The sequence below is a fragment of the Trachinotus anak genome, unplaced genomic scaffold (genome assembly GCF_046630095.1).
Source record: "Trachinotus anak isolate AG129_WGS33_773 ecotype Australia unplaced genomic scaffold, CSIRO_AGI_Tana_v1 ptg000002l, whole genome shotgun sequence".
In the NCBI taxonomy this organism is placed as follows: Eukaryota; Metazoa; Chordata; class Actinopteri; order Carangiformes; family Carangidae; genus Trachinotus; species Trachinotus anak.
The window spans coordinates 11372121-11396687 of NW_027273853.1; the positions used below are offsets into that span (position 1 = coordinate 11372121).

General features: G+C 40.3%; 2 protein-coding genes across 2 annotated transcripts in view; both read left to right on the plus strand.

Moving 5' to 3' along the window:
• The first annotated feature begins 688 nt into the window (after positions 1 to 688).
• LOC139627482 (mucin-2-like) overlaps positions 689 to 24567 on the plus strand; it is a 33599-nt gene continuing 9720 nt past the window's right edge. The window contains exons 1-32 of the mRNA XM_071488269.1: positions 689 to 818; positions 1140 to 1401; positions 1509 to 1623; positions 2556 to 2646; positions 2744 to 2853; positions 2939 to 3152; positions 3253 to 3378; positions 4224 to 4341; positions 4437 to 4575; positions 4695 to 4799; positions 4916 to 4985; positions 5089 to 5226; positions 5319 to 5483; positions 5569 to 5663; positions 5779 to 5905; positions 6000 to 6255; positions 7557 to 7606; positions 7706 to 7806; positions 7915 to 8066; positions 8205 to 8343; positions 8420 to 8527; positions 8622 to 8801; positions 8891 to 9130; positions 9267 to 9423; positions 10023 to 10151; positions 10392 to 10542; positions 11670 to 11713; positions 13941 to 14129; positions 14246 to 17170; positions 18869 to 19696; positions 19892 to 21409; positions 23576 to 24442. Coding sequence (XP_071344370.1) covers positions 740 to 818; positions 1140 to 1401; positions 1509 to 1623; positions 2556 to 2646; positions 2744 to 2853; positions 2939 to 3152; positions 3253 to 3378; positions 4224 to 4341; positions 4437 to 4575; positions 4695 to 4799; positions 4916 to 4985; positions 5089 to 5226; positions 5319 to 5483; positions 5569 to 5663; positions 5779 to 5905; positions 6000 to 6255; positions 7557 to 7606; positions 7706 to 7806; positions 7915 to 8066; positions 8205 to 8343; positions 8420 to 8527; positions 8622 to 8801; positions 8891 to 9130; positions 9267 to 9423; positions 10023 to 10151; positions 10392 to 10542; positions 11670 to 11713; positions 13941 to 14129; positions 14246 to 17170; positions 18869 to 19696; positions 19892 to 21409; positions 23576 to 24442 — 9988 coding nt within the window. The 5' untranslated portion in view covers positions 689 to 739. The remainder of the gene's footprint in view (positions 819 to 1139; positions 1402 to 1508; positions 1624 to 2555; positions 2647 to 2743; positions 2854 to 2938; positions 3153 to 3252; positions 3379 to 4223; positions 4342 to 4436; positions 4576 to 4694; positions 4800 to 4915; positions 4986 to 5088; positions 5227 to 5318; positions 5484 to 5568; positions 5664 to 5778; positions 5906 to 5999; positions 6256 to 7556; positions 7607 to 7705; positions 7807 to 7914; positions 8067 to 8204; positions 8344 to 8419; positions 8528 to 8621; positions 8802 to 8890; positions 9131 to 9266; positions 9424 to 10022; positions 10152 to 10391; positions 10543 to 11669; positions 11714 to 13940; positions 14130 to 14245; positions 17171 to 18868; positions 19697 to 19891; positions 21410 to 23575; positions 24443 to 24567) is intronic.
• On the plus strand, positions 21439 to 23111 carry LOC139627337 (mucin-22-like; the record flags this gene model as incomplete). Its single annotated transcript, XM_071488065.1, has 2 exons — positions 21439 to 22970; positions 23054 to 23111. Coding segments are annotated over 2 exons (1590 nt in total), but the record flags the coding sequence as incomplete, so codon positions are not given.

Below are 24567 nucleotides of genomic sequence, written 5' to 3' on the forward strand. Positions count from 1 at the left end.
ATCCTGGCTTCATGTTACTCCCATTCTGAAAGCATAAACTTCTCTAAAGTTAGCCTTCTGCCTAGTGACTGAGAAATGATGCAGTCATTGCTGTTATCAAACATTTTTTTCTCATGTGTAGCTAGTAGCTGAAGTCATTCAGCAAGGTTGTTCTGTTATTGCTGACAATTGTTGATTCAAGAGCAGTGAATGCTAACTGGTAAGGGAAAAAGGGACATGCTTAGACTGTTTCAAAGGTCTTTAAGTCTTTGTCAAATGTTTGATCAATGAATGAGTAAGTGAATTATGAATTTACTTAACAGATACAGAGGCACAACCCACAATGCTTAGGATCAGCAAGTAAAGTACATGATGCCTGTTTAAGTATGCATGAAAACTAATCTTGCTCTCTCAAGAAACAGGACAGGGCATATAGTGCAGTGTATCATCAACTGAAACTGTATGACAGCTTAGTTTACACATTAATGTTTACCAAAGATCTAATTCAAAATACAGCTACTGAGCCTGAGAGCGACTGATCAAATTCTTCATGACACAGATAGTTAATAAAGTGTTATTATAAGCAACCTCTTCATGGTTGTGATCTTAATGGAGACAAAAGCTACAAGGGTTGACACCCACAATGTCTCTTTTACCCCTCCTAAACTGCAAACACCCAGCAAAGTATATTACATGACACTGACCATGCGGTACCAGTTGGCTCAACCATCTATCTCAGGACAGGCACCGTGCAAGGATCATGAGGACAGCCAGGATGCTACTTGAATGGGTGATACCATGGCTCACCCTCTGCCTTGGACTACCTGCAGCCACCACTGGTATATATATATATATATATATATATATATATATATATATATATATATATATATATTCTGAGAGGAAAAATTGACACCATTACTCTATACTGTTGCATTTTTTTACATACTGGATAATGCAAATAGAGACAATATGATAATGTACACTTACCGTAAAAATGTCTTTCCTCTCTTTTAAGTCAGGGTTCAGACAGTGACTAAAAGGCCAGTGATTACAGGGAATTGTTTGTTTTTTTTCTTTTAAAGATGAAATATATCAAATCAAACATCGTTTAAAATTTAAACTACAGCATAATCAATGCTTTCTTCTTCACAAACTAGAAGTGAGACCGTCTCACAACGGCCAGTTCTGCAGTACATGGGGAAGCTACCATTTCAAGACTTTCGATGGAGATTTCTTCCAGGTTCCTTTCACTTGCAACTATGTCCTGACATCCCAGTGTAAGGGCAGCTATGAGGATTTCAATATTCAGCTCCAGCGACAGCAGAGACATGGGGTCATCACCATTAAGAAGGTCACTATGAGACTGGAGGGGATTGTTGTGGAATTAGTCAACGCTTCTATCAAAGTTGACGATAACCTGTGAGTCTGTTTTGATAATGTGACTTTTCATTACCAGCTGATTACTGGTTACATTAATGTTTAATGCCACATCTTCTTACTATAATGATATTTTTGATATTTTCTAGTGTCACTATACCATTCAGCCAAGCTGGAATTTCAATTGAAAGAAGTGCCTCATATGTCAAAATCGAGGCAAAGCTGGGTTTGGTCATCATGTGGAATCAAGAAGACTCCCTCTGGGTATGTTGATTCATATTCACACGACGTCATATGACCTGACTGCATTTAGGTAAAAATAAGATCTGATATTGATTTTCATTATTTTGATATCTTACATATTAGCGAATATACTGAGCTCTGAAACTATATGCACAACATTTTACTGTCATTTGCTGCTATACTGCAATTTTACTGCTAGCTAAGAGATTATAGAGAACAGAGTCAGGTGAAATAAAGATTCAGTGTCTTGCTCAAGGATTTATTTTCGATGACTATATCGATGACTACACTGAACCTGACACATTGTGTTGATGAGACAGTGTATAAAGGAAGATCAAATACTGCCACTGTGACAGAATCACGTGTCCTTCACCAGTAGATGATGAAGTTGTCGTGTGGTATGGTAGTGTCACGTTTTGTGGAGTTGAGGACCCAAATGCAGGCGATCCAGGAAGAAGGTGGAAATGGTGAATTATTTAACCAAAAAGTAAACTTACGAAACTGGTGAAAAAACAGAGAGAACTCAAGAGCTGGACGAGAGAAACAAAACTGAAGAACTGGAAACAACTGGGGAACACTGGAGCAACACGGGGAAAGAGAACAGACGAACTGACAAAGAGTAAAGCAAAGACAGAGACTTAAATACACCAGGAAGGCAAGGGCAATTGAACACAGGTGTAACACATTAGCAGACAATCAAAAAGCAGGGAAAACAGGGTAAAGACAGGAAGTAAATAACCTTGAGACACACCATGAAGTATCTTCAAAATAAAACAGGAAATGAACAAACGGAGAATCAAAATCAATAAAGTCCAAAGTCCAAACATAAAATGTCAATCAGGGCAAACACAACCTGACAGGTAGAACACGAAAAAGAAAAGCAACTTCATCAGACTACTATGTACTTCTTCATTGCTGCACTTTATTTAAATCTAATTTTCACTGGTTAAAAGGTTGAGCTGGATGCAAAATTCAAGAATCAGACATGTGGCCTGTGTGGTGACTTCAACGGAGTCCAGATTTATAATGAGTTCATCAGAAAAGGTGAATACCGAAAAATGAATCCTAAAATAAACTGAATTGTACAATATTACCAAATTACAAACATCTTCATATTTGGAATAAACTCTTTTTCTTCTAGACACAGGGGATTCTGTTGCTCCTGAAGACTATGCGGAGGCTTGGAAAATCAATGCTCCCACTGAAAGCTGTGACGAAATTTCTTCAGCTGCAAAGACCTGTGCAAATCAGGTATGTGAAAATGGATTTGCTTTTAATAATTTTCTATACAACATTTAGGTAGAATTGAAGTTCCTCCCCATACTTTGACCCACAGAAAGACCTCTGTAAGAACCTGCTGTCAGGACCTGCCTTCCTCAGCTGTCAAAACCTGATTGATACCGACTCCTTTATCAAAGCCTGTTCAATGGACCTGTGCAATTGTAAGAGCAACAGCACTTCATGCTTGTGCTCGACCATCTCAGAGTACTCCCGTCAGTGCGCTCACGCAGGCGGAAAACCACAGCAATGGAAGACCACACAACTATGTGGTAAGAGCAGCAACAAGAAAACTGTTCAAGCTTTCATTGTTTCTGGATAGTTATTTTTCAAAATCAGTGTTTCTGAAGTGCAAGTTTTTGTGTTGAACAGCAAAAACATGCCCTTTCAACATGGAGTACAAAGAATGCAGTAGCCCCTGTACTGACACCTGCAGCAACCCCCAGAGAAGTCAAGTGTGTGAGGAACACTGCATAGATGGATGCTTCTGTCCACCTGGTAAGTTTCCTGATTTTAAAACCAGCGCAGATCCCTGTAAGGAGAGAAGATGCAAGATGTTTGTTGTTTGTTTGTTTTTTTTTAAAATCTTATTTAGTTTTACGTTCACACAATTAGTGATTCATAGCCTTGAAATACTTGTGTTCTTGACTTTTAATTAGTGCGCAGAATCACAATTCATGTTGTTGAATTACTGTCAAGTAATTTGCAGCAGGTAAGCTGAAGTTGCAGTTTTAGTAGCAGGCAAGCCCCCGTGTTTTGGATATTAAAGTTACAGTGACACAGACATACCCCTACTTATATGATATAGCTATGGTATTATTTATAGTGTGGTGTAGTTTTATGTGCCGTGGTGGGGCTAGCTAGTCGCCCACGAAGCATATTTGGTTGGACAAATTTATTGTAACCAACCCCTGGTTCAGGATAAGGTATCCAAACTCTTTTAAAATAAAGGGACATATTGAGCATGTAACGAGAGATAAATTAACACAAGGGCACAAGATTAGCTACTTGGAAAGTGTATTTTTGATTTTATCACATTCTGTATATTTGACCTTGTCTCATCAACACTCTTTTTTATATGGTTGTGATGCTACGGTATATTGGACATAGGTTTGACTATTAAACAGTGTTACCTGTGCAATCCTTTAAACGTGTTAATATTTCAAAAATGTTGCTTGTCATGTTCTACTAATTTGTGCACACAAATTAAGCAATTGAAAATCTATTAAGCATTTTTCTCATGACGCTCTCGTGGTAAAATAAATGCAAAATATTTTGCAATGTAAATGTAAAGCATTTTACTCTCGGTCTAAGATGAACCATGTCATCATATTTTTCCCAAGGGACCATCTTTGATGACATTACACAAAGTGGGTGTGTTGCTGCTGACCAGTGCTCCTGCTTACACAATGACAAGCCGTACAAACCAGGAGAAACATACTCAAGGGCATGTCGTAAATGGTAACCACTTCCTTATCTTCATTATAATATATATATTTACAACTTGTGTATTTAACATGGTCTGTCCAGTTGAACTAACTAAACTCTGATGACAGCACCTGTACTAAGGGTGAGTGGAGCTGTAAGGATATGAACTGTCCGGGCATCTGCTCTATACTGGGTGGCTCCCACATCTCCACCTACGATGACAAAACATATACTTTTCATGGAGACTGCTCCTATGTTCTCTCCAAGGTGAGGCATTTAAACTTAAATGAATTTATTCTTTAATTTACACGCAAAATGAAAGTACAGGTAAGTAAGAGTTTGAGAACCGTTTGTAATCAAATGTATTTTAATCTTCTTGATTTCAGGAAACTACAGGGACTTTCATTGTCCATGGTGACATGGTCAGATGTGGAAAATCTGATAAATCAACTTGCCTGGCTGCAGTCACTCTAATGCTGACAAAACACAAGGTAAAATTACAGTACACTACAGTTCACTCTTAAAAACATGACAGTTTTTCTCCATGTTGGATCATGTTTGGAAATATGTTTCCTGATGTTATTTATCTTTTTTTTTTCTGCTGCAGATGATTGTAGTTGACGCCAAAGGACAGGTCTTTTATAACAAACTGCTTTCTCAACTGCCTTTTTTCATGGGTAAGGGACCTGTTCTTTAAGTTGTGTGTTTAGATGTTGACAGTTTGCTGAGTAAAGTAAAACAGTCTCTTTACTCAATGTGAAAATGTTTTATCCCTCGCAGATGACATAACAGTCTTCAGCCCATCGACATTCTTCATTGTAATCCACACCACCCATGGACTTGATCTTGAGATTCAGCTCACACCCATTATGCAAGTCTACATCAAAGCCAGTGTGTCCAATAAGGGAAAGCTCAAAGGTGTGTTTTCATTCTTGAGCACACTAGTGTAACATATCCCCCTCTTGCAGGGAGTACTGCAGTGAGTATTAAGTCAAAGTATCTTTTTTCAGGCCTTTGTGGAGATTTTAATGATGTTGGAGCTGATGACTTTAGAACCACAAATGGATTGATTGAGGGAACAGCTGGGTCATTTGCCAACACATGGAAGACCAAAATAGGCTGCCACGATGTAACAACCATACTAGGGGACCCCTGCATTTTGAGTGTAGCCAAGGGTAGGTCACAGACCATGTGCTCCACATTTTAATGTCATACTTCAAAACTTTCTACCATTAAACATGTTTATTTTCTTTCTTCTAGAGAAATATGCCAAACACTGGTGCTCCTTGCTGTCAGACCCAAAAGGGATTTTTGCCAAGTGCCATTCTGAAATAAACCCAGAAAACTATCAAGCTGTGAGCAGTGATTTCTTTTTGTGTACACTCTATAGTGTATAAGTTACGTATTTTGCTTATTTAACAACTCCACATTTTAATTATTCATTTAGCTTGTTGCTGTTTCTCTCTGCAGTCTTGTATTTATGATACTTGCGCCTGTGAAAACAGTGAGGAGTGCATGTGTGCTGCCATATCGTCCTATGTCCATGCATGTGCTTCTGAAGGTGTCTTACTGAATGGATGGAGGGACACCATGTGCCGTAAGTTTAAATCAAACCATAAAAATGTGCAATAAAGGAAAATGCTATTTATTTATAGTATTCAAACCTTATGCGACCTATTTCCTTTCAACAGAGAAATACACAAGCGCCTGCCCTTCTACTTTGGTCTATGAATACCAGATGAAAAGCTGTGGTCGCACCTGTCGCTCTCTTAGTCATTCAGACTTAACATGTGAGGTTGAATTTACTCCACTTGATGGCTGTGGCTGTGCTGAAGGAACTTACCTAAATGAGAAGGGGGAGTGTGTGTCAGCCTTACAATGCTCTTGTTATATGGGAGACACAGTACTGCAGCCCAGGCAGGTCATCAGGGTTCATGGACAAATTTGGTGAGGATTTCGAGTTTTCCTGTAAAATTGAAGCAAAACTATTTTTTTATTGTAAAATTTTTGGTATTCTATTAGTCAAGTGATGGTAGCAAGATACCAAGAAATGAGGGGAGCGAGATGGTGAACATGACGCAACAAAGGTCCATGGCAGGAAGTGAACCACTGATGTTGGTTGCAGTTCATGGTTGGTGCCTTAACCCCTCAGCCAGGACACTTCCTAGTGGGTCACAGTGCTCTGAGTGAATTGTGGGACAACTTCACTCACTCTTTTAAAGTGTGTAGAACATATCTAGCACAGTCATTTATTTTTATTTTGAAGTGTCAGCCCCCACTGAAGAGTGTGTTGCAGCATTAGGGCATGCAGCATTTCAAAATAAGAAGCCTAGCAATGGTCACCCTTCACACTGTGGCAGACCCTCTTGGATCTACGTTGCTAATTGTAGAGGTTGAAGCTAGTATGTTCCACAACTTAACTGCTTAACAGAAACATATTAAATTTGGTTTTACTGCAAGTGAAGATTAACCCAAAAACCCCTCAGTATATTGTATTCAGTGAAGTACTGCCCTCCCCGGCCTTGCCTTAAATCCAGCTTGTAAACACCTTTTAAACACCTTTTCTTATTCTATTCTTTTCATTTTCTTTATTCCTCTATTGATATTATTCAGCCTATTGATATATTGTGCTGTAAGATTGATTCTGTTGTTGCTAATTGCTGATGCAATAGTTTTAATGTTGTTGGATTTTAATCCATAATTCCCTTTCTTCTCAGGGTATTGGTTTCCCCAGACACAGTTGTTTCCAGAAACAGTGTTGATGACTGATTGACAGAGAGATAGAGTCCTTTATTGTCAGTTTTATGCTCCACATAAAAATAGTGTTTTACACATTCCACCAGTCAACAAACACACTTCAGTGCAATATATTAATATAAATAAAAGCAATAAATCAAATAAGTATAGCAATGATAAATAAGCTAAAACTGTGAGGCCAAAAAAGAATAACTGCCTGTGTAAATGTAGTTACCTGTTTGTTGCTGTCAAGTCAGCTTATATGTAGATGATGACAATGTTTTTTTGGGTCCTGCATCAAATGACTGAGATTCAAATGAATCAGAGGGCTGTATTTTTTCATGTGGGGCTCACATTAATCTAAACGTAGCCTAAGGAAAATTGCATATCCCCAAGGCTAGACCAGTTGGTAATCACTGCTTGTGTTTTTGTATTAGCAAGAAAATGAGCAACAGCAAGCAAGAATTAACCAGAAAATGCATTTCTCTCCTTTGTCTTTCTATGCATTTCAGCTCCTGCCATGGTGGAAAGTTAAGCTGTTCAGGAAGCCACACAAATGAATGTAGGTGCAAAGCACTCACCTCATCATAGTATTCCTTCTATAGCAAAGCATAATAGCTATACATTCACGTCCTTTGTAACACACTATCACTGTCATCAGCATGCACCAGTCCAATGGTTTTCTTCAGCTGCTCCAGTGCAAAGCCAGGTGGCAAGGGATTGGAGTGCCAAAAAAGCTGCCAGACTCTGGACACAGAATGTGTAAGAATATGACTCGAGCTCATGACTGTTGTTGAATATTCTATACATGTATACTAAAGCAGCAGAATTGCATTTTACTAGTTTACTACTTTACAATTATGTGTATAGGTCAGTACACAGTGTATCTCAGGCTGTGTATGTCCTGCCGGTCTGCTGTCAGATGGTAAGGGAGGCTGTGTTAAGGAGGAGGATTGTCCCTGCCCATATAATGGACAATCCTATAATTCTGGACAGACTGTCACTGTGGACTGCAATACCTGGTGAGCCTTCCTATCTTACCGTGATGCAGTGCTGTGTCAGTTCTCTGTTGTCGTCTCATTTTTATGTTTAATTAATTTTTAATTTAATTGGGCACATGTGTGTATACCTTGATATTAATTCATCCTTTTAAATCATAGCACCTGCAAAAGCAGAAAATGGGAATGTACAGATCATGAATGTGATGGATCCTGTACCATATATGGAGAAGGGCATTACATTACTTTTGATGACAAGAAATTCTCCTTTAATGGGGACTGTGGTTACGTCTTCACCCAGGTTAGTATGTATTTCTGTTTAGTATTTGTGATTAGTCAAAAATCTGTCTTGTAATACTAATATCAATATTTTGTAGGATTACTGTGGGGATAATATGAATGGCACCTTCAGGGTCCTAACTGAGAGCATCCCATGTGCAACAGCTGAAAGCATCTGCTACACTGCTATCAAGCTCTACTTAGGGGTACATACAGTGACACTATTATATGCAATTTATTTATTTATTTTTAAACTCTGAATATTACTTTGTGGGACTATAAATGATTTGTTTCTTTCAGAACAACGAAATTGTTCTTTCAGAAGAAACTTTTAGAGTTGTCAAACAAAGCAAAGGGGTGGACATACCATATCACATCAACACTATGGGTATATATCTTGTCATTGAGGCAAAGAATGGTCTTGTTCTCATCTGGAATAAGAAGACGACACTGATGATCAAACTCAGCTCCACATTTAAAGTGAGTGAGTAGATATACAGGTAGCCTAGTTAGATACATGTTAATAGGGTTACCATTTTACAAAGTAACTGGATCTCATTTTGTCACAGGGCAGAGTCTGTGGTCTGTGTGGGAATTACGATGGGAACGTCAAGAATGATTTCACCACCAGAAACAAAGAAGTTGTGGTTGAGGCCCTTGAGTTTGGAAACAGCTGGAAAGTGTCGCCTACCTGTCCTAATGCAAACAAACAAAAAAATCCCTGCAGCCTGTATTCACACAGGCAGGCATGGGCATTAAAACACTGCAGCATTATCAACAGTAAAGTATTTGCTGCCTGCCATTCAAAGGTGAGAAAACTACCAAGGAATGTCACATGACATATATGAAGTTATTGTAATGAGTTACAGAATGGCTTTATGTATAATCAGCCAGCAGAATACAATTCAGCTTCTACTTGCATTTACAATGGCTTCCTTCAAACAGGTGGATCCCCAAAGTTATCATGATGCCTGTGTGAGAGACACATGTGCCTGCAACACAGCAGGAGACTGTGAGTGTTTCTGCTCCGCTGTAGCAGCCTACGCAGCAGTCTGTAATAAGGCCGGAGCCTGCGTGAAATGGAGGACTCCAACAATTTGCCGTGCGTCTTTTATTTGTGTTTCTGTGAGGAGATGAATTAATATTACAATGTATTATGTTTTCTGTCATTAGCATTGAATTTAAAGGTTCTGTAAATGATTGTCACTGCCACTAGGTGTCGCACTAGACCACCAGCATCTCAGACCAAAACAAATGCTTAGTCAGGCTCACCTCCGGCTCCACAGCAATGCTGAAAGTCAGCTAGCCTACATTATCATGTCTACTGTGGCGGGTCACTAATGAAAACAGACATGTATCATTATGTAGCATCAAGTTACTGACACATGGAGGAAATGTACTGCACTGTACCATCTCGCAGCAATCAAAACAAAGACCAGAGAAACTCAGATTACAACATACACAGAGGGGGTGTAACTTCATTCTCTTCTCAGGATTTCATTACTTAAACTTTATCTTTACATAGAAAGTAGCTGTTTGCTGCTGTATTATTGTTTAAAATCTCATTTACAGAAACTTTAATTATAAAGTTTTCAAATAAAGGGTGACTCTCATTGTATTCTAAATGTTTCATAGTTTCTGTTAATGTAGTATGAAAACTATAATTAACTATATTAATGTCCCTTTCTTTTGTTTCATTAGCTCTGTTCTGTGATTTTTACAACACTGATGGAGAGTGTGAATGGCACTATGAGCCTTGTGGAAAACCTTGCATGAAGACATGCAGGAATCCCTCAGGAATATGCTACAATCAAATCCCGGCATTAGAAGGTACAAATAACATGAAAGGGATAATGTATGTTTTTTAAGGCTACTAATATTCAGAAAGAAAAAACTGACCATGTATGCTCTTTCTACTAAGGAAGTTTAGCAGAAATATGTTTTTGTGCTTACTGATGTGTTATGGATTCATCCAATTTCACCACTCAGAGTTGCTCACAAGGTTTAGGTTAGACTTATTCACCTATTCTTTCCTAGTTTCGTAGTTTACAATTACATTAAATTTTTAAGGTTGCTATCCAAGATGCCCACCTGAAAGATCTTATTTGGAAGAAGCTACCATGAAGTGTGTATCAAAGGAGAAATGTGGCTGCTATGATGATGAAGGGAAGCATTATAATCAAGGGGATTTCATGCCTCCAAAGGAAAACTGTCACAAATGGTAAGAAACTTTCCTTAGTAATCCTGCATGTGGTGCAAATGTTAATGATAACTGATACGTATTTTAAAAAGCTGTTATACTGAAATAATGTACACTTATGTCACACAATCATGATCTTTCACTACATGAAGTGAAAAATATGACAACATTAGCTATCCTTATTTAATAAAGAAATTTAAGTGGATATAGACTAAATTAAATATTAATTAGCTAAGGAATAATGTATCTGCATTTAGTTTACTGGTTCCCTATAAGCCTTGCTTTCACTATGCAATTCTGTCTGGCACTGGCCAGTTACGACACAAACAAAGCACATCTGCAACTGCATAACCAAAACAGAAAGAGGATAGTGCTTTTGTTTTCCCCAGTAGCTATAGGTAACTTTCCCCAGGTAGCTGAAATGATAGATGGTAGAACAACCAGAGTAACTATGGAGAACCAGCAAAAGAGAAAGAGCATTGTTGTCGGAGGAGGCAAAGAATGCGAAGACAGAAGGTGATTTAAACCATGTAAAAGAAGAGTGAACCTTGGACGGACATTCAGACCATTCAGCCCTAGACTTAAACACTGAGACCAGAGAGAGAGTCAGTAAAGAGACTGACAGGCTTAGTGAAAAAATCTTTTACAGTCTACCGGCCCATCTATGCGGCAGTCCAATGGGATTTCTCATTATTGTCTTGAAGGCTGTCCAACTATAGAAAGAACTCCAAACCGACACTCAGTTGGCCTTATTTGTAGTAGATCAGTAAGTAACAAAACATGCCTACTTATCAATACAACCAGGTGTTTTAGTCTCCTTTCATCATAACTTTGAGATTGAGGTTCCAAGTTCAAATTCTTGAAAAGTTAAAAAATTCTTATGGCTGTTTCTTGCTTTGGATAGTATAGTACTTACTATATTTTGTTATATTCGAGCTAGTCTTTGCAACAAAAGTGCCAACATTAATCTCACTTGGATATGCTAGAGGGGATAAGTTGAAAAGTTGCAGATTTCCACTTTAAGGTAATTGTGAAAATTACAAATAAGACAGAAAACAGTAAATATAGGCAATAAATGTACATAAAGTGTGTTTATCCTGTATATTTTTCAAGATTAACTTTCTTTTCTTTGTTCATTTATCTTCCAGTTATTGTTTCTCAGCAAAGGTGGAGTGCAGCTATGATGTCCAAGGTGAGTATAACTCACCTGTTGTTTTTGTTCTCTTGAAAAGGGGTCCAAGCAGCAAATGTTGGATTCCTTTTTCTCTTTATTATTATTATTATTATTATTCTCCACTCAAAGTGATCATGCAGCAAAAAATACAAGATTAAAAATAATGAACATTGGCGTATAGGTTGCAAATTTCACTCACTACTCAGGCACAAAAACCCCAAAATGAACTAGTCCAAGGCTGTTCATCTAATTCTCACACGATTTGGTTGACCTCATCTACAGACAATACTGACAAAAAGTTATCAAAATACAGAGCTGAGATTTGTTTCAGCACATCCACTGCATGATGATGAAAGTTTGCTTCTCTGTAACTGATGGTCAATTCAGAGGTCCATCACTCTATATTTTTCAAAATATGCTAAATCATTCAGCATCTATATCCTCACAAGTCTTCATTCAATGCCACCAACAAGTGGCCACCACTTGACACAGACATTCTGTAGATGGTAGGTAGCAAGGGTCATAAACAGCATTTGGATCAGACAAATGGTGAGTCCCAGGGGCGTTGCTAGACATAAAGCTCTACCGGAGAAAGCTTGCTGCATATGAAATGTGCTATTGTAGGCTATGTGCTTAACCAGCTTCCATTGCTTTGCTCATTATTATTGCCACTGCCACACTCATACTGACAAAAGGACTGGTAAATGTAAAAATGCAAAGATACATTCATGAATGTATGAGAATATTTATTCAAATAAACATGAACCTCAACAGGTTTTACAAAGTAAAGCATATCGGTATGCAAATAATAGCAACCTCTGACTCCAGCCATCGAACTTTTGCAGTCCTCTTCTATGTTCCACATGAAAAATATTCAAGTACTACAGGAGGGAAGCCTGTCTTGTCCCACTGTGGACCACAGCCAAGTGTGCAGCCATTTCAACACACTCAATGACCACAACTTCAGCTATTCACTGGGATTGTAATCTTTTCATACTTGTGTGGATTGTCTGGAATCTGGCAACATAAATATCATGATAGTGGGATAGCCTACTGTATGTCTTAGTAATAATTTGTAAAAATATATCATGTATCAACATAACTACATAATGTAAGCTACATTAGAATACCAGTCTGAAGTTGGAGAAAAATTGTTGTTGCAATTTGCTGTTGCTGTAATTTCAAAACCAGATTACTTGAGAAAGGCAAAAGGCACAGATGAATACTTTATACCATTCAAAACGGTAGGGACTGCTATTTATTTTGATGTATGGTTTGTGTAAACTCAGGAGTTAGTGAGGTATTGCGCCGACAAGAATGGGTGTGGAGATTTTATCACAAACCATTTATCACAGCAACCTGTGGGTAGCACCATTGGGAAGTTCAAGTCGTGTGGTTTCAAACAATATATGTATATAAATTGCGTGATGAGTGTATCATCAGCAATTTAATGGGTGCGATTTGGATGCATCGGTCATATAGGGTTATTCCGCAGTGCCAGAGACAATACTGTTTCTGAAATGTGATCAGGAAATTTTACTGCAGCACAGCAGATATATACTGGGGCATGTGCCCCGGTAAAATAGGTCTGGTGAGTCCACAACTTATTGATCATCTTATTGCAATTTGTACTGTATGCACAACATTTTCGTTTTTGCTCAGCATTGGATTAAAAATCACCAAAATATTTGTTGAAAACCCCCAAAACCCCCAGAATGATGTGTGATTTTTGTCAGAACTGTCACACAAAGTTTTGACCATTTTAAGAGTTTTAAAGTGAATAAGGCAAAAGTGCCCTGGTTTTGCACATGTGATGTCATAGCCTCAACTTGTGTAAAGGCAACCAATAAGTCACCTTCTCTGAGGATACCAAGGTCAGGGGTTCAAAACCCGATAGCACTTGTAACCCTGCTAACCTACCTGTAATTAGTAAGAACCAAGAACAAGCTTAGACTAGTTAGCCAGGTAGCAGACCAGTGTCTAGGTTCATGCAGGTAAATACTGTGCTGACTGACAGTCAGAAAGGAGAAACAGGCAAAACCATGTTTCAGGGCTGGCAAAATTTCAATAATAATTGATGCATATGTTATTGAAATGCTCACTTGTGGCTATATTTAAGGTTATAATTGTTACAGACTGCCTCAGTTCTCTGTGACTAAGCCACATAATACACAGATTAATTGAAAACACAATAATACGGCTCTATTGAAACCATAACATTTGTATGTCTTCTCTTCTATTGCAGCTTGCAATTGTTCATATAAAGGACATACCTACAAGTATGGAGAAAAGGTCTATGACACACATGATGGAGATGGAACCTGTATCACTGCTGTTTGTGGAAAAAAAGGAAATATTACCAGAAATATAGAAACTTGCACTACAACTCCTCCCATCCAGACATCAACAACACCCTTTACATTTGTCACACCTGGTAAGAATAAAAGAATAAACTCATCAACTCACAGCATAGGAGAAGAATATTTCAAGTTGTTGGATTTTGAGCTTTTTAAAGATAACTTGATGATTTACCCTTTCTTTACATTACAGGAAAAACAACCACAACATCTACAAAAATCACAACAACAATCACTAGCTCTCTGACTCCAATTGAGGCCGTAACAACGATGTCAAAACATACACTTTCAACAAGGTCTAAGACAACAACAGAGCCATCATTCTCATTGTCTTCATCAACAACCACTGTCTCTACAATCAGCACAAACAAAACAACAGCTAACTGCTTTTTTTGTAAGTGGACAGGTTGGATAAACAATGATTACCCTGACCCCTCCAAAGATGGTGGAGATTATGAAACCATAGACAAAATTACTGACCCAGACCTAAATGTTTGCAGTAAACCTCTAGAAATTGAATGTAGAGCAACCCAATACAAAGGTGTACCATTGAAAAATCTGGGTCAAAAAGTAACATGCAACCCAACAGACGGACTCGTCTGTCATAACAAAGATCAAGGTATATCTCCTTTTTGTTATGACTATGAAATACGAGTGAAATGTTGCATGAACATTTGTAAGTCTTCAACCACAGTTACATCTTCACCAACAACAACCAAAGAAAGGCCCTCTACAACCTCAGGAACAACTACAGAAAAGCCCAAAACAACCAAAGTCACAGAAAAATCCACCATCACTTCAACAACAATCACAGAGCAGTCCACCACTACTACTACCACAACCACAGAAAAACCCACCACCACTACAACCACTATCACAGAAAATCCCACCACTACTACAACCACAATCACAGAAAAACCCACCACCACTACAACAACAATCACAGAGAAGACCACCACAAAACCCACAGAAAAGTCCAGTACCTCAGCAACAACAACAGGAAAGCCCACAACAACCACAATCACAGAAAAACCCACCATCACTTCAACAACAATCACAGAGCAGTCCACCACTACTACTAAAACAATCACAGAAAAACCCACCACTACCATAACCACAATCACAAAAAAACCCACCACCACCACCACTACAACAACAATCACAGAGAAGACCACCACAAAACCCACAGAAAAGTCCAGTACCTCTGCAACAACAACAGGAAAACCCACAACAACCACAATCACAGAAAAACCCACCACCACCACTACAACAATCACAGAAAAACCCACCACCACCGCTACAACAACAGAGAAGACCACCACAAAACCCACAGAAAAGTCCAGTACCTCAGTAACAACTACAGAAAAGCCCAGCACTAGTTCAGTCACAACCACAGAAAAACCCACAACCACAATCACAAAAAAACCCACCACCACTACAACAACAATCACAGAAAAGACCACCACAAAACCCACAGAAAAGTCCAGTACCTCAGCAACAACAACAGGAAAGCCCACAACAACCACAATCACAGAAAAACCCACCACCACTACAACAACAATCACAGAGCAGTCCACCACTACAACAACAAAACCAACAGAAAAGCCCACTACCTCAGCAACAACTACAGGTAAGCCCACAAAAACCACAATCACAGAAAAACCCACCACTACTACAACCACATTCACAGAAAAACCCACCACCACTACAACAACAATCACAGAAAAGACCACCACAAAACCCACAGAAAAGTCCAGTACCTCAGCAACAACTACAGAAAAGCCCAGCACTAGTTCAGTCACAGCCTCAGAAAAACCCACAACCACAATCACAGAAAAACCCACCGCCACTACAACAACAATCACAGAGCAGTCCACCATAAAACCCACTGAGAAGCCCAATACCTCAGCAACAACTACAGAAAGGCCCACAACAACCACAATCACAGAAAAACCCACAACAACAACAACAACAACCACAACGACAGAAAAACCAACCACCACACTAATAACAGAAAAGTCAACAGCAATGGTCACTGGAAAGCCCATTACCACTGTTGTTAAAACAACTAAAATACCAACCACAACAACTCATGAAGTTGTTACAAATACAGAGGTTATAACAACACAAACTAAACAACCTCAGATTCAGATTACAAATGTCACAACCACAGAAAAACCCACAACCACAATAACAACCACAGAAAAACCCACAACCACTACTACCACAATCACAGAAAAACCCACCACCATTGCAACCACAATCACAGAGAAGACCACCACAAAACCCACAGAAAAGTCCAGTACCTCTGCAAAAACAACAGGAAAGCCCACAACAACCACAATCACAGAAAAACCCACAACTACTATAACCACAATCACAGAAAAACTCACCACCACCACTACAACAACAATCACAGAGAAGACCACCACAAAACCCACAGAAAAGTCCAGTACCTCAGCAACAACAACAGGAAAGCCCACAACAACCACAATCACAGAAAAACCCACCACCACCACTACAACAACAATCACAGAGCAGTCCACCACTACAACAACAAAACCAACAGAAAAGCCCACTACCTCAGCAACAACTACAGGTAAGCCCACAAAAACCACAATCACAGAAAAACCCACCACCACCACTACAACAACAGAGAAGACCACCACAAAACCCACAGAAAAGTCCAGTACCTCAGCAACAACTACAGAAAAGCCCAGCACTAGTTCAGTCACAACCACAGAAAAACCCACAACCACAATCACAGAAAAACCCACCACCACCACTACAACAACAATCACAGAGCAGTCCACCACTACTACTAAAACAATCACAGAAAAACCCACCACTACTATAACCACAATCACAAGAAAACCCACCACCACCACCACTACAACAACAATCACAGAGAAGACCACCACAAAACCCACAGAAAAGTCCAGTACCTCAGCAACAACAACAGGAAAACCCAAAACAACCACAATCACAGAAAAGCCCACCACCACCACTACAACAATCACAGAGCAGTCCACCACTACTACCACCACAATCACAGAAAAACCCACCACCACCACTACAACAACAGAGAAGACCACCACAAAACCCACAGAAAAGTCCAGTACCTCAGCAACAACTACAGAAAAGCCCACAACAACAATCACAGAAAAACCCACAACCACTACTACCACAATCACAGAAAAACCCACCACCACTGCAACCACAATCACAGAGAAGACCACCACAAAACCCACAGAAAAGTCCAGTACCTCAGCAACAACAACAGGAAAGCCCACAACAACCACAATCACAGAAAAACCCACCACCACCACGACAACAACAATCACAGAGCAGTCCACCACTACAACAACAAAACCAACAGAAAAGCCCACTACCTCAGCAACAACTACAGGTAAGCCCACAAAAACCACAATCACAGAAAAACCCACCACTACTACAACCACAATCACAGAAAAACCCACCACCACCACTACAACAACAGAGAAGACCACCACAAAACCCACAGAAAAGTCCAGTATCTCAGCAACAACTACAGAAAAGCCCACAACCACAATCACAGAAAAACCCACCATCACTTCAACAACAATCACAGAGCAGTCCACCACTACTACTAAAACAATCACAGAAAAACCCACCACTACTATAACCACAATCACAAAAAAACCCACCACCACCACCACAACAACAACAATCACAGAGAAGACCACCACAAAACCCACAGAAAAGTCCAGTACCTCTGCAACAACAACAGGAAAACCCACAACAACCACAATCACAGAAAAACCCACCACCACTACAACAATCACAGAAAAACCCACCACCACCACTACAACAATCACAGAAAAACCCACCACCACCACTACAACAACAGAGAAGACCACCACAAAACCCACAGAAAAGTCCAGTATCTCAGCAACAACTACAGAAAAGCCCAGCACTAGTTCAGTCACAACCACAGAAAAACCCACAACCACAATCACAAAAAAACCCACCACCACCACCACTACAACAACAATCACAGAAAAGACCACCACAAAACCCACAGAAAAGTCCAGTACCTCAGCAACAACAACAGGAAAACCCACAACAACCACAATCACAGAAAAACCCACCACCACCACTACAACAACAATCACAGAGCAGTCCACCACTACAACAACAAAACCAACAGAAAAGCCCACTACCTCAGCAACAACTACAGGTAAGCCCACAAAAACCACAATCACAGAAAAACCCACCACTACTACTACCACAATCACAGAAAAACCCACCACCACTACAACCACAATCACAGAAAAGACCACCACAAAACCCACAGAAAAGTCCAGTACCTCAGCAACAACAACAGGAAAGCCCACAAAAACCACAATCACAGAAAAACCCACCACCACTACTACAACAACAATCACAGAGAAGTACACCACAAAACCCACAGAAAAGCCCACTACCTCAGCAACAACTACAGAAACGTACACAACAACCACTAACTGCTTGGTGTGTGAATGGTCAGACTGGATAAACAATGATTACCCTGACCCCTCCAAAGATGGTGGAGATTATGAAACCATAGACAAAATTACTGACCCAGACCTAAATGTTTGCAGTAAACCTCTAGAAATTGAATGTAGAGCAACCCAATACAAAGGTGTACCTTTGAAAAATCTAGGTCAAAAAGTAACATGCAACCCAACAGACGGACTCGTCTGTCATAACAAAGATCAAGGTATATCTCCTTTTTGTTATGACTATGAAATACGAGTGAAATGTTGCATGAACATTTGTAAGTCTTCAACCACAGTTACATCTTCACCAACAACAACCAAAGAAAGGCCCTCTACAACCTCAGGAACAACTACAGAAAAGCCCAAAACAACCAAAGTCACAGAAAAATCCACCATCACTTCAACAACAATCACAGAGCAGTCCACCACTACTACTACCACAACCACAGAAAAACCCACCACCACTACAACCACAATCACAGAAAAACCCACCGCCACTACAACAACAATCACAGAGCAGTCCACCACAAAACCCACTGAGAAGCCCACTACCTCAGCAACAACTACAGAAAGGCCCACAACAACCACAATCACAGAAAAACCCACCACCACTACAACCACAATCACAGAAAAACCCACCACCACCACTACAACAACAGAGAAGACCACAACAAAATCAACAGAAAAGTCCAGTACCTCAGCAACAACTACAGAAAAGCCCACAACCACAATCACAGAAAAGTCCACCACGATACCCACAGAAAAGTCCAGTACCTCAGCAACAACTACAGAAAAGCCCACAACCACAATCACAGAAAAGTCCACCACGATACCCACAGAAAAGTCCAGTACCTCAGCAACAACAACAGGAAAACCCACAAAAACCACAATCACAGAAAAACCCACCACCACTACTACAACAACAATCACAGAGAAGTACACCACAAAACCCACAGAAAAGCCCACTACCTCAGCAACAACTACAGAAACGTACACAACAACCACTAACTGCTTGGTGTGTGAATGGTCAGACTGGATAAACAATGATTACCCTGACCCCTCCAAAGATGGTGGAGATTATGAAACCATAGACAAAATTACTGACCCAGACCTAAATGTTTGCAGTAAACCTCTAGAAATTGAATGTAGAGCAACCCAATACAAAGGTGTACCTTTGAAAAATCTAGGTCAAAAAGTAACATGCAACCCAACAGACGGACTCGTCTGTCATAACAAAGATCAAGGTATATCTCCTTTTTGTTATGACTATGAAATACGAGTGAAATGTTGCATGAACATTTGTAAGTCTTCAACCACAGTTACATCTTCACCAACAACAACCAAAGAAAGGCCCTCTACAACCTCAGGAACAACTACAGAAAAGCCCAAAACAACCAAAGTCACAGAAAAATCCACCATCACTTCAACAACAATCACAGAGCAGTCCACCACTACTACTACCACAACCACAGAAAAACCCACCACCACTACAACCACAATCACAGAAAAACCCACCATTACCACCACCACAATCACAGAAAAACCCACCGCCACTACAACAACAATCACAGAGCAGTCCACCACAAAACCCACTGAGAAGCCCACTACCTCAGCAACAACTACAGAAAGGCCCACAACAACCACAATCACAGAAAAACCCACCACCACTACAACCACAATCACAGAAAAACCCACCACCACCACTACAACAACAGAGAAGACCACAACAAAATCAACAGAAAAGTCCAGTACCTCAGCAACAACTACAGAAAAGCCCACAACCACAATCACAGAAAAGTCCACCACGATACCCACAGAAAAGTCCAGTACCTCAGCAACAACTACAGAAAAGCCCACAACCACAATCACAGAAAAGTCCACCACGATACCCACAGAAAAGTCCAGTACCTCAGCAACAACAACAGGAAAACCCACAAAAACCACAATCACAGAAAAACCCACCACCACTACTACAACAACAATCACAGAGAAGTCCACCACAAAACCCACAGAAAAGCCCACTACCTCAGCAACAACTACAGAAACGTACACAACAACCACTAACTGCTTGTTGTGTGAATGGTCAGACTGGATAAACAATGATTACCCTGACCCCTCCAAAGATGGTGGAGATTATGAAACCATAGACAAAATTACTGACCCAGACCTAAATGTTTGCAGTAAACCTCTAGAAATTGAATGTAGAGCAACCCAATACAAAGGTGTACCTTTGAAAAATCTGGGTCAAAAAGTAACATGCAACCCAACAGATGGACTCGTCTGTCATAACAAAGATCAAGGTATATCTCCTTTTTGTTATGACTATGAAATACGAGTGAAATGTTGCATGAACATTTGTAAGTCTTCAACCACAGTTACATCTTCACCAACAACAACCAAAGAAAGGCCCTCTACAACCTCAGGAACAACTACAGAAAAGCCCAAAACAACCAAAGTCACAGAAAAATCCACCATCACTTCAACAACAATCACAGAGCAGTCCACCACTACTACTACCACAATCACAGAAAAACCCACCACCACTACAACCACTATCACAGAAAAACCCACCACCACTACAACAACAATCACAGAAAAACCCACCACTACTACAACCACAATCACAGAAAAACCCACCACCACCACTACAACAACAATCACAGAGCAGTCCACCACTACAACAACAAAACCAACAGAAAAGCCCACTACCTCAGCAACAACTACAGGTAAGCCCACAAAAACCACAATCACAGAAAAACCCACCACCACCACTACAACAACAGAGAAGACCACCACAAAACCCACAGAAAAGCCCACTACCTCAGCAACAACTACAGGTAAGCCCACAAAAACCACAATCACAGAAAAACCCACCACCACCACTACAACAACAGAGAAGACCACCACAAAACCCACAGAAAAGTCCAGTACCTCAGCAACAACTACAGAAAAGCCCACAACCACAATCACAGAAAAACCCACCATCACTTCAACAACAATCACAGAGCAGTCCACCACTACTACAACAACAATCACAGAAAAACCCACCACTACTATAACCACAATCACAAGAAAACCCACCACCACCACTACAACAACAGAGAAGACCACCACAAAACCCACAGAAAAGTCCAGTACCTCTGCAACAACTACAGAAAAGCCCACAACCACAATCACAGAAAAACCCACCATCACTTCAACAACAATCACAGAGCAGTCCACCACTACTACTAAAACAATCACAGAAAAACCCACCACTACTATAACCACAATCACAAGAAAACCCACCACCACCACCACTACAACAACAATCACAGAGAAGACCACCACAAAACCCACAGAAAAGTCCAGTACCTCAGCAACAACAACAGGAAAGCCCACAACAACCACAATCACAGAAAAACCCACCACCACTACAACAACAATCACAGAGCAGTCCACCACTACAACAACAAAACCAACAGAAAAGCCCACTACCTCAGCAACAACTACAGGTAAGCCCACAAAAACCACAATCACAGAAAAACCCACCACCACCACTACAACAACAGAGAAGACCACCACAAAACCCACAGAAAAGTCCAGTACCTCAGCAACAACTACAGAAAGGCCCACAACAACCACAATCACAGAAAAACCCACAATAACAACAGCAACAACAACCACAACGACAGAAAAACCAACCACCACACTAATAACAGAAAAGTCAACAACAATGGTCACTGGAAAGCCCATTACCACTGTTGTTAAAACAACTAAAATACCAACCACAACAACTCATGAAGTTGTTACAAATACAGAGGTTATAACAACACAAACTAAACAACCTCAGATTCAGATTACAAATGTCACAACCACAGAAAAACCCACAACCACAATCACAACCACAGAAAAACCCACAACCACTACTACCACAATCACAGAAAAACCCACCACCACTGCAACCACAATCACAGAAAAGACCACCACAAAACCCACAGAAAAGTCCAGTACCTCAGCAACAACTACAGAAAAATCCAGCACTAGTTCAGTCACAACCACAGAAAAACCCACCACTACCACAACCACAATCACAGAAAAACCCACCACCACTACAACCACAATCACAGAAAAGTCCACCACGATACCTACAGAAAAGTCCAGTACCTCTGCAAAAACAACAGGAAAGCCCACAACAACCACAATCACAGAACAACCCACCACCACCACTACAACAATCACAGAGAAGACCACCACAAAACCCACAGAAAAGTCCAGTACCTCAGCAACAACAACAGGAAAGCCCACAACAACCACAATCACAGAAAAACCCACCACCACTACTATAACCACAATCACAGAAAAACCCACCACCACCACTACAACAACAGAGAAGACCACCACAAAACCCACAGAAAAGTCCAGTATCTCAGCAACAACTACAGAAAAGCCCAGCACTAGTTCAGTCACAACCACAGAAAAACCCACAACCACAATCACAGAAAAACCCACCACCACCACTACAACAACAATCACAGAGCAGTCCACCACTACTACTAAAACAATCACAGAAAAACCCACCACTACTATAACCACAATCACAAGAAAACCCACCACCACCACCACTACAACAACAATCACAGAGAAGACCACCACAAAACCCACAGAAAAGTCCAGTACCTCAGCAACAACAACAGGAAAACCCACAACAACCACAATCACAGAAAAGCCCACCACTACTACAACCACAATCACAGAAAACCCCACCACCACCACTACAACAATCACAGAGCAGTCCACCACTACTACTACCACAATCACAGAAAAACCCACCGCCACCACTACAACAACAGAGAAGACCACCACAAAACCCACAGAAAAGTCCAGTACCTCAGCAACAACAACAGGAAAGCCCACAAAAACCACAATCACAGAAAAACCCACCACCACTACTACAACAACAATCACAGAGAAGTACACCACAAAACCCACAGAAAAGCCCACTGCCTCAGCAACAACTACAGAAACATACACAACAACAACCACTAACTGCTTGTTGTGTGAATGGTCAGACTGGATAAACAATGATTACCCTGACCCCTCCAAAGATGGTGGAGATTATGAAACCATAGACAAAATTACTGACCCAGACCTAAATGTTTGCAGTAAACCTCTAGAAATTGAATGTAGAGCAACCCAATACAAAGGTGTACCATTGAAAAATCTGGGTCAAAAAGTAACATGCAACCCAACAGACGGACTCGTCTGTCATAACAAAGATCAAGGTATATCTCCTTTTTGTTATGACTATGAAATACGAGTAAAATGTTGCATGAACATTTGTAAGTCTTCAACCACAGTTACATCTTCACCAACAACAACCAAAGAAAGGCCCTCTACAACCTCAGGAACAACTACAGAAAAGCCCAAAACAACCAAAGTCACAGAAAAATCCACCATCACTTCAACAACAATCACAGAGCAGTCCACCACTACTACTACCACAACCACAGAAAAACCCACCACCACTACAACCACAATCACAGAAAAACCCACCACCACTACAACAACAATCACAGAGAAGCCCACCACGATACCCACCGAAAAGCCCAGTACCTCAGCAACAACAGAAAAAACAATCACCAAAACAACCCACAAATCCACATCAGCTTCCACAATCAATGAAAGCCCCACAACCACAAAGAAAGCATCCACAGAAACGCCAACTGTAACAACTGAAAAGATCATCACAACCACTGGAAAGCCTACTACCCTTCCATCAACGACAGAGAAGCCCACTATTGAGACTCCAACTGTAACAACTCAGCCTTCAGCATCTGGCAGAACAACCTTATGCTTTTGCAAGTACATGGGTCAGATTTTCTCTCCTGGTAAGCAATTTGCGGTTTTCATCAGTTCATACTATCACAACAATGTTTTGGCCATAGTTACAACTGTCCTGATAATGCAGCATACCAGACCACCTAAAGTGTGAGGTGTTTGTGTTGTGAGGATG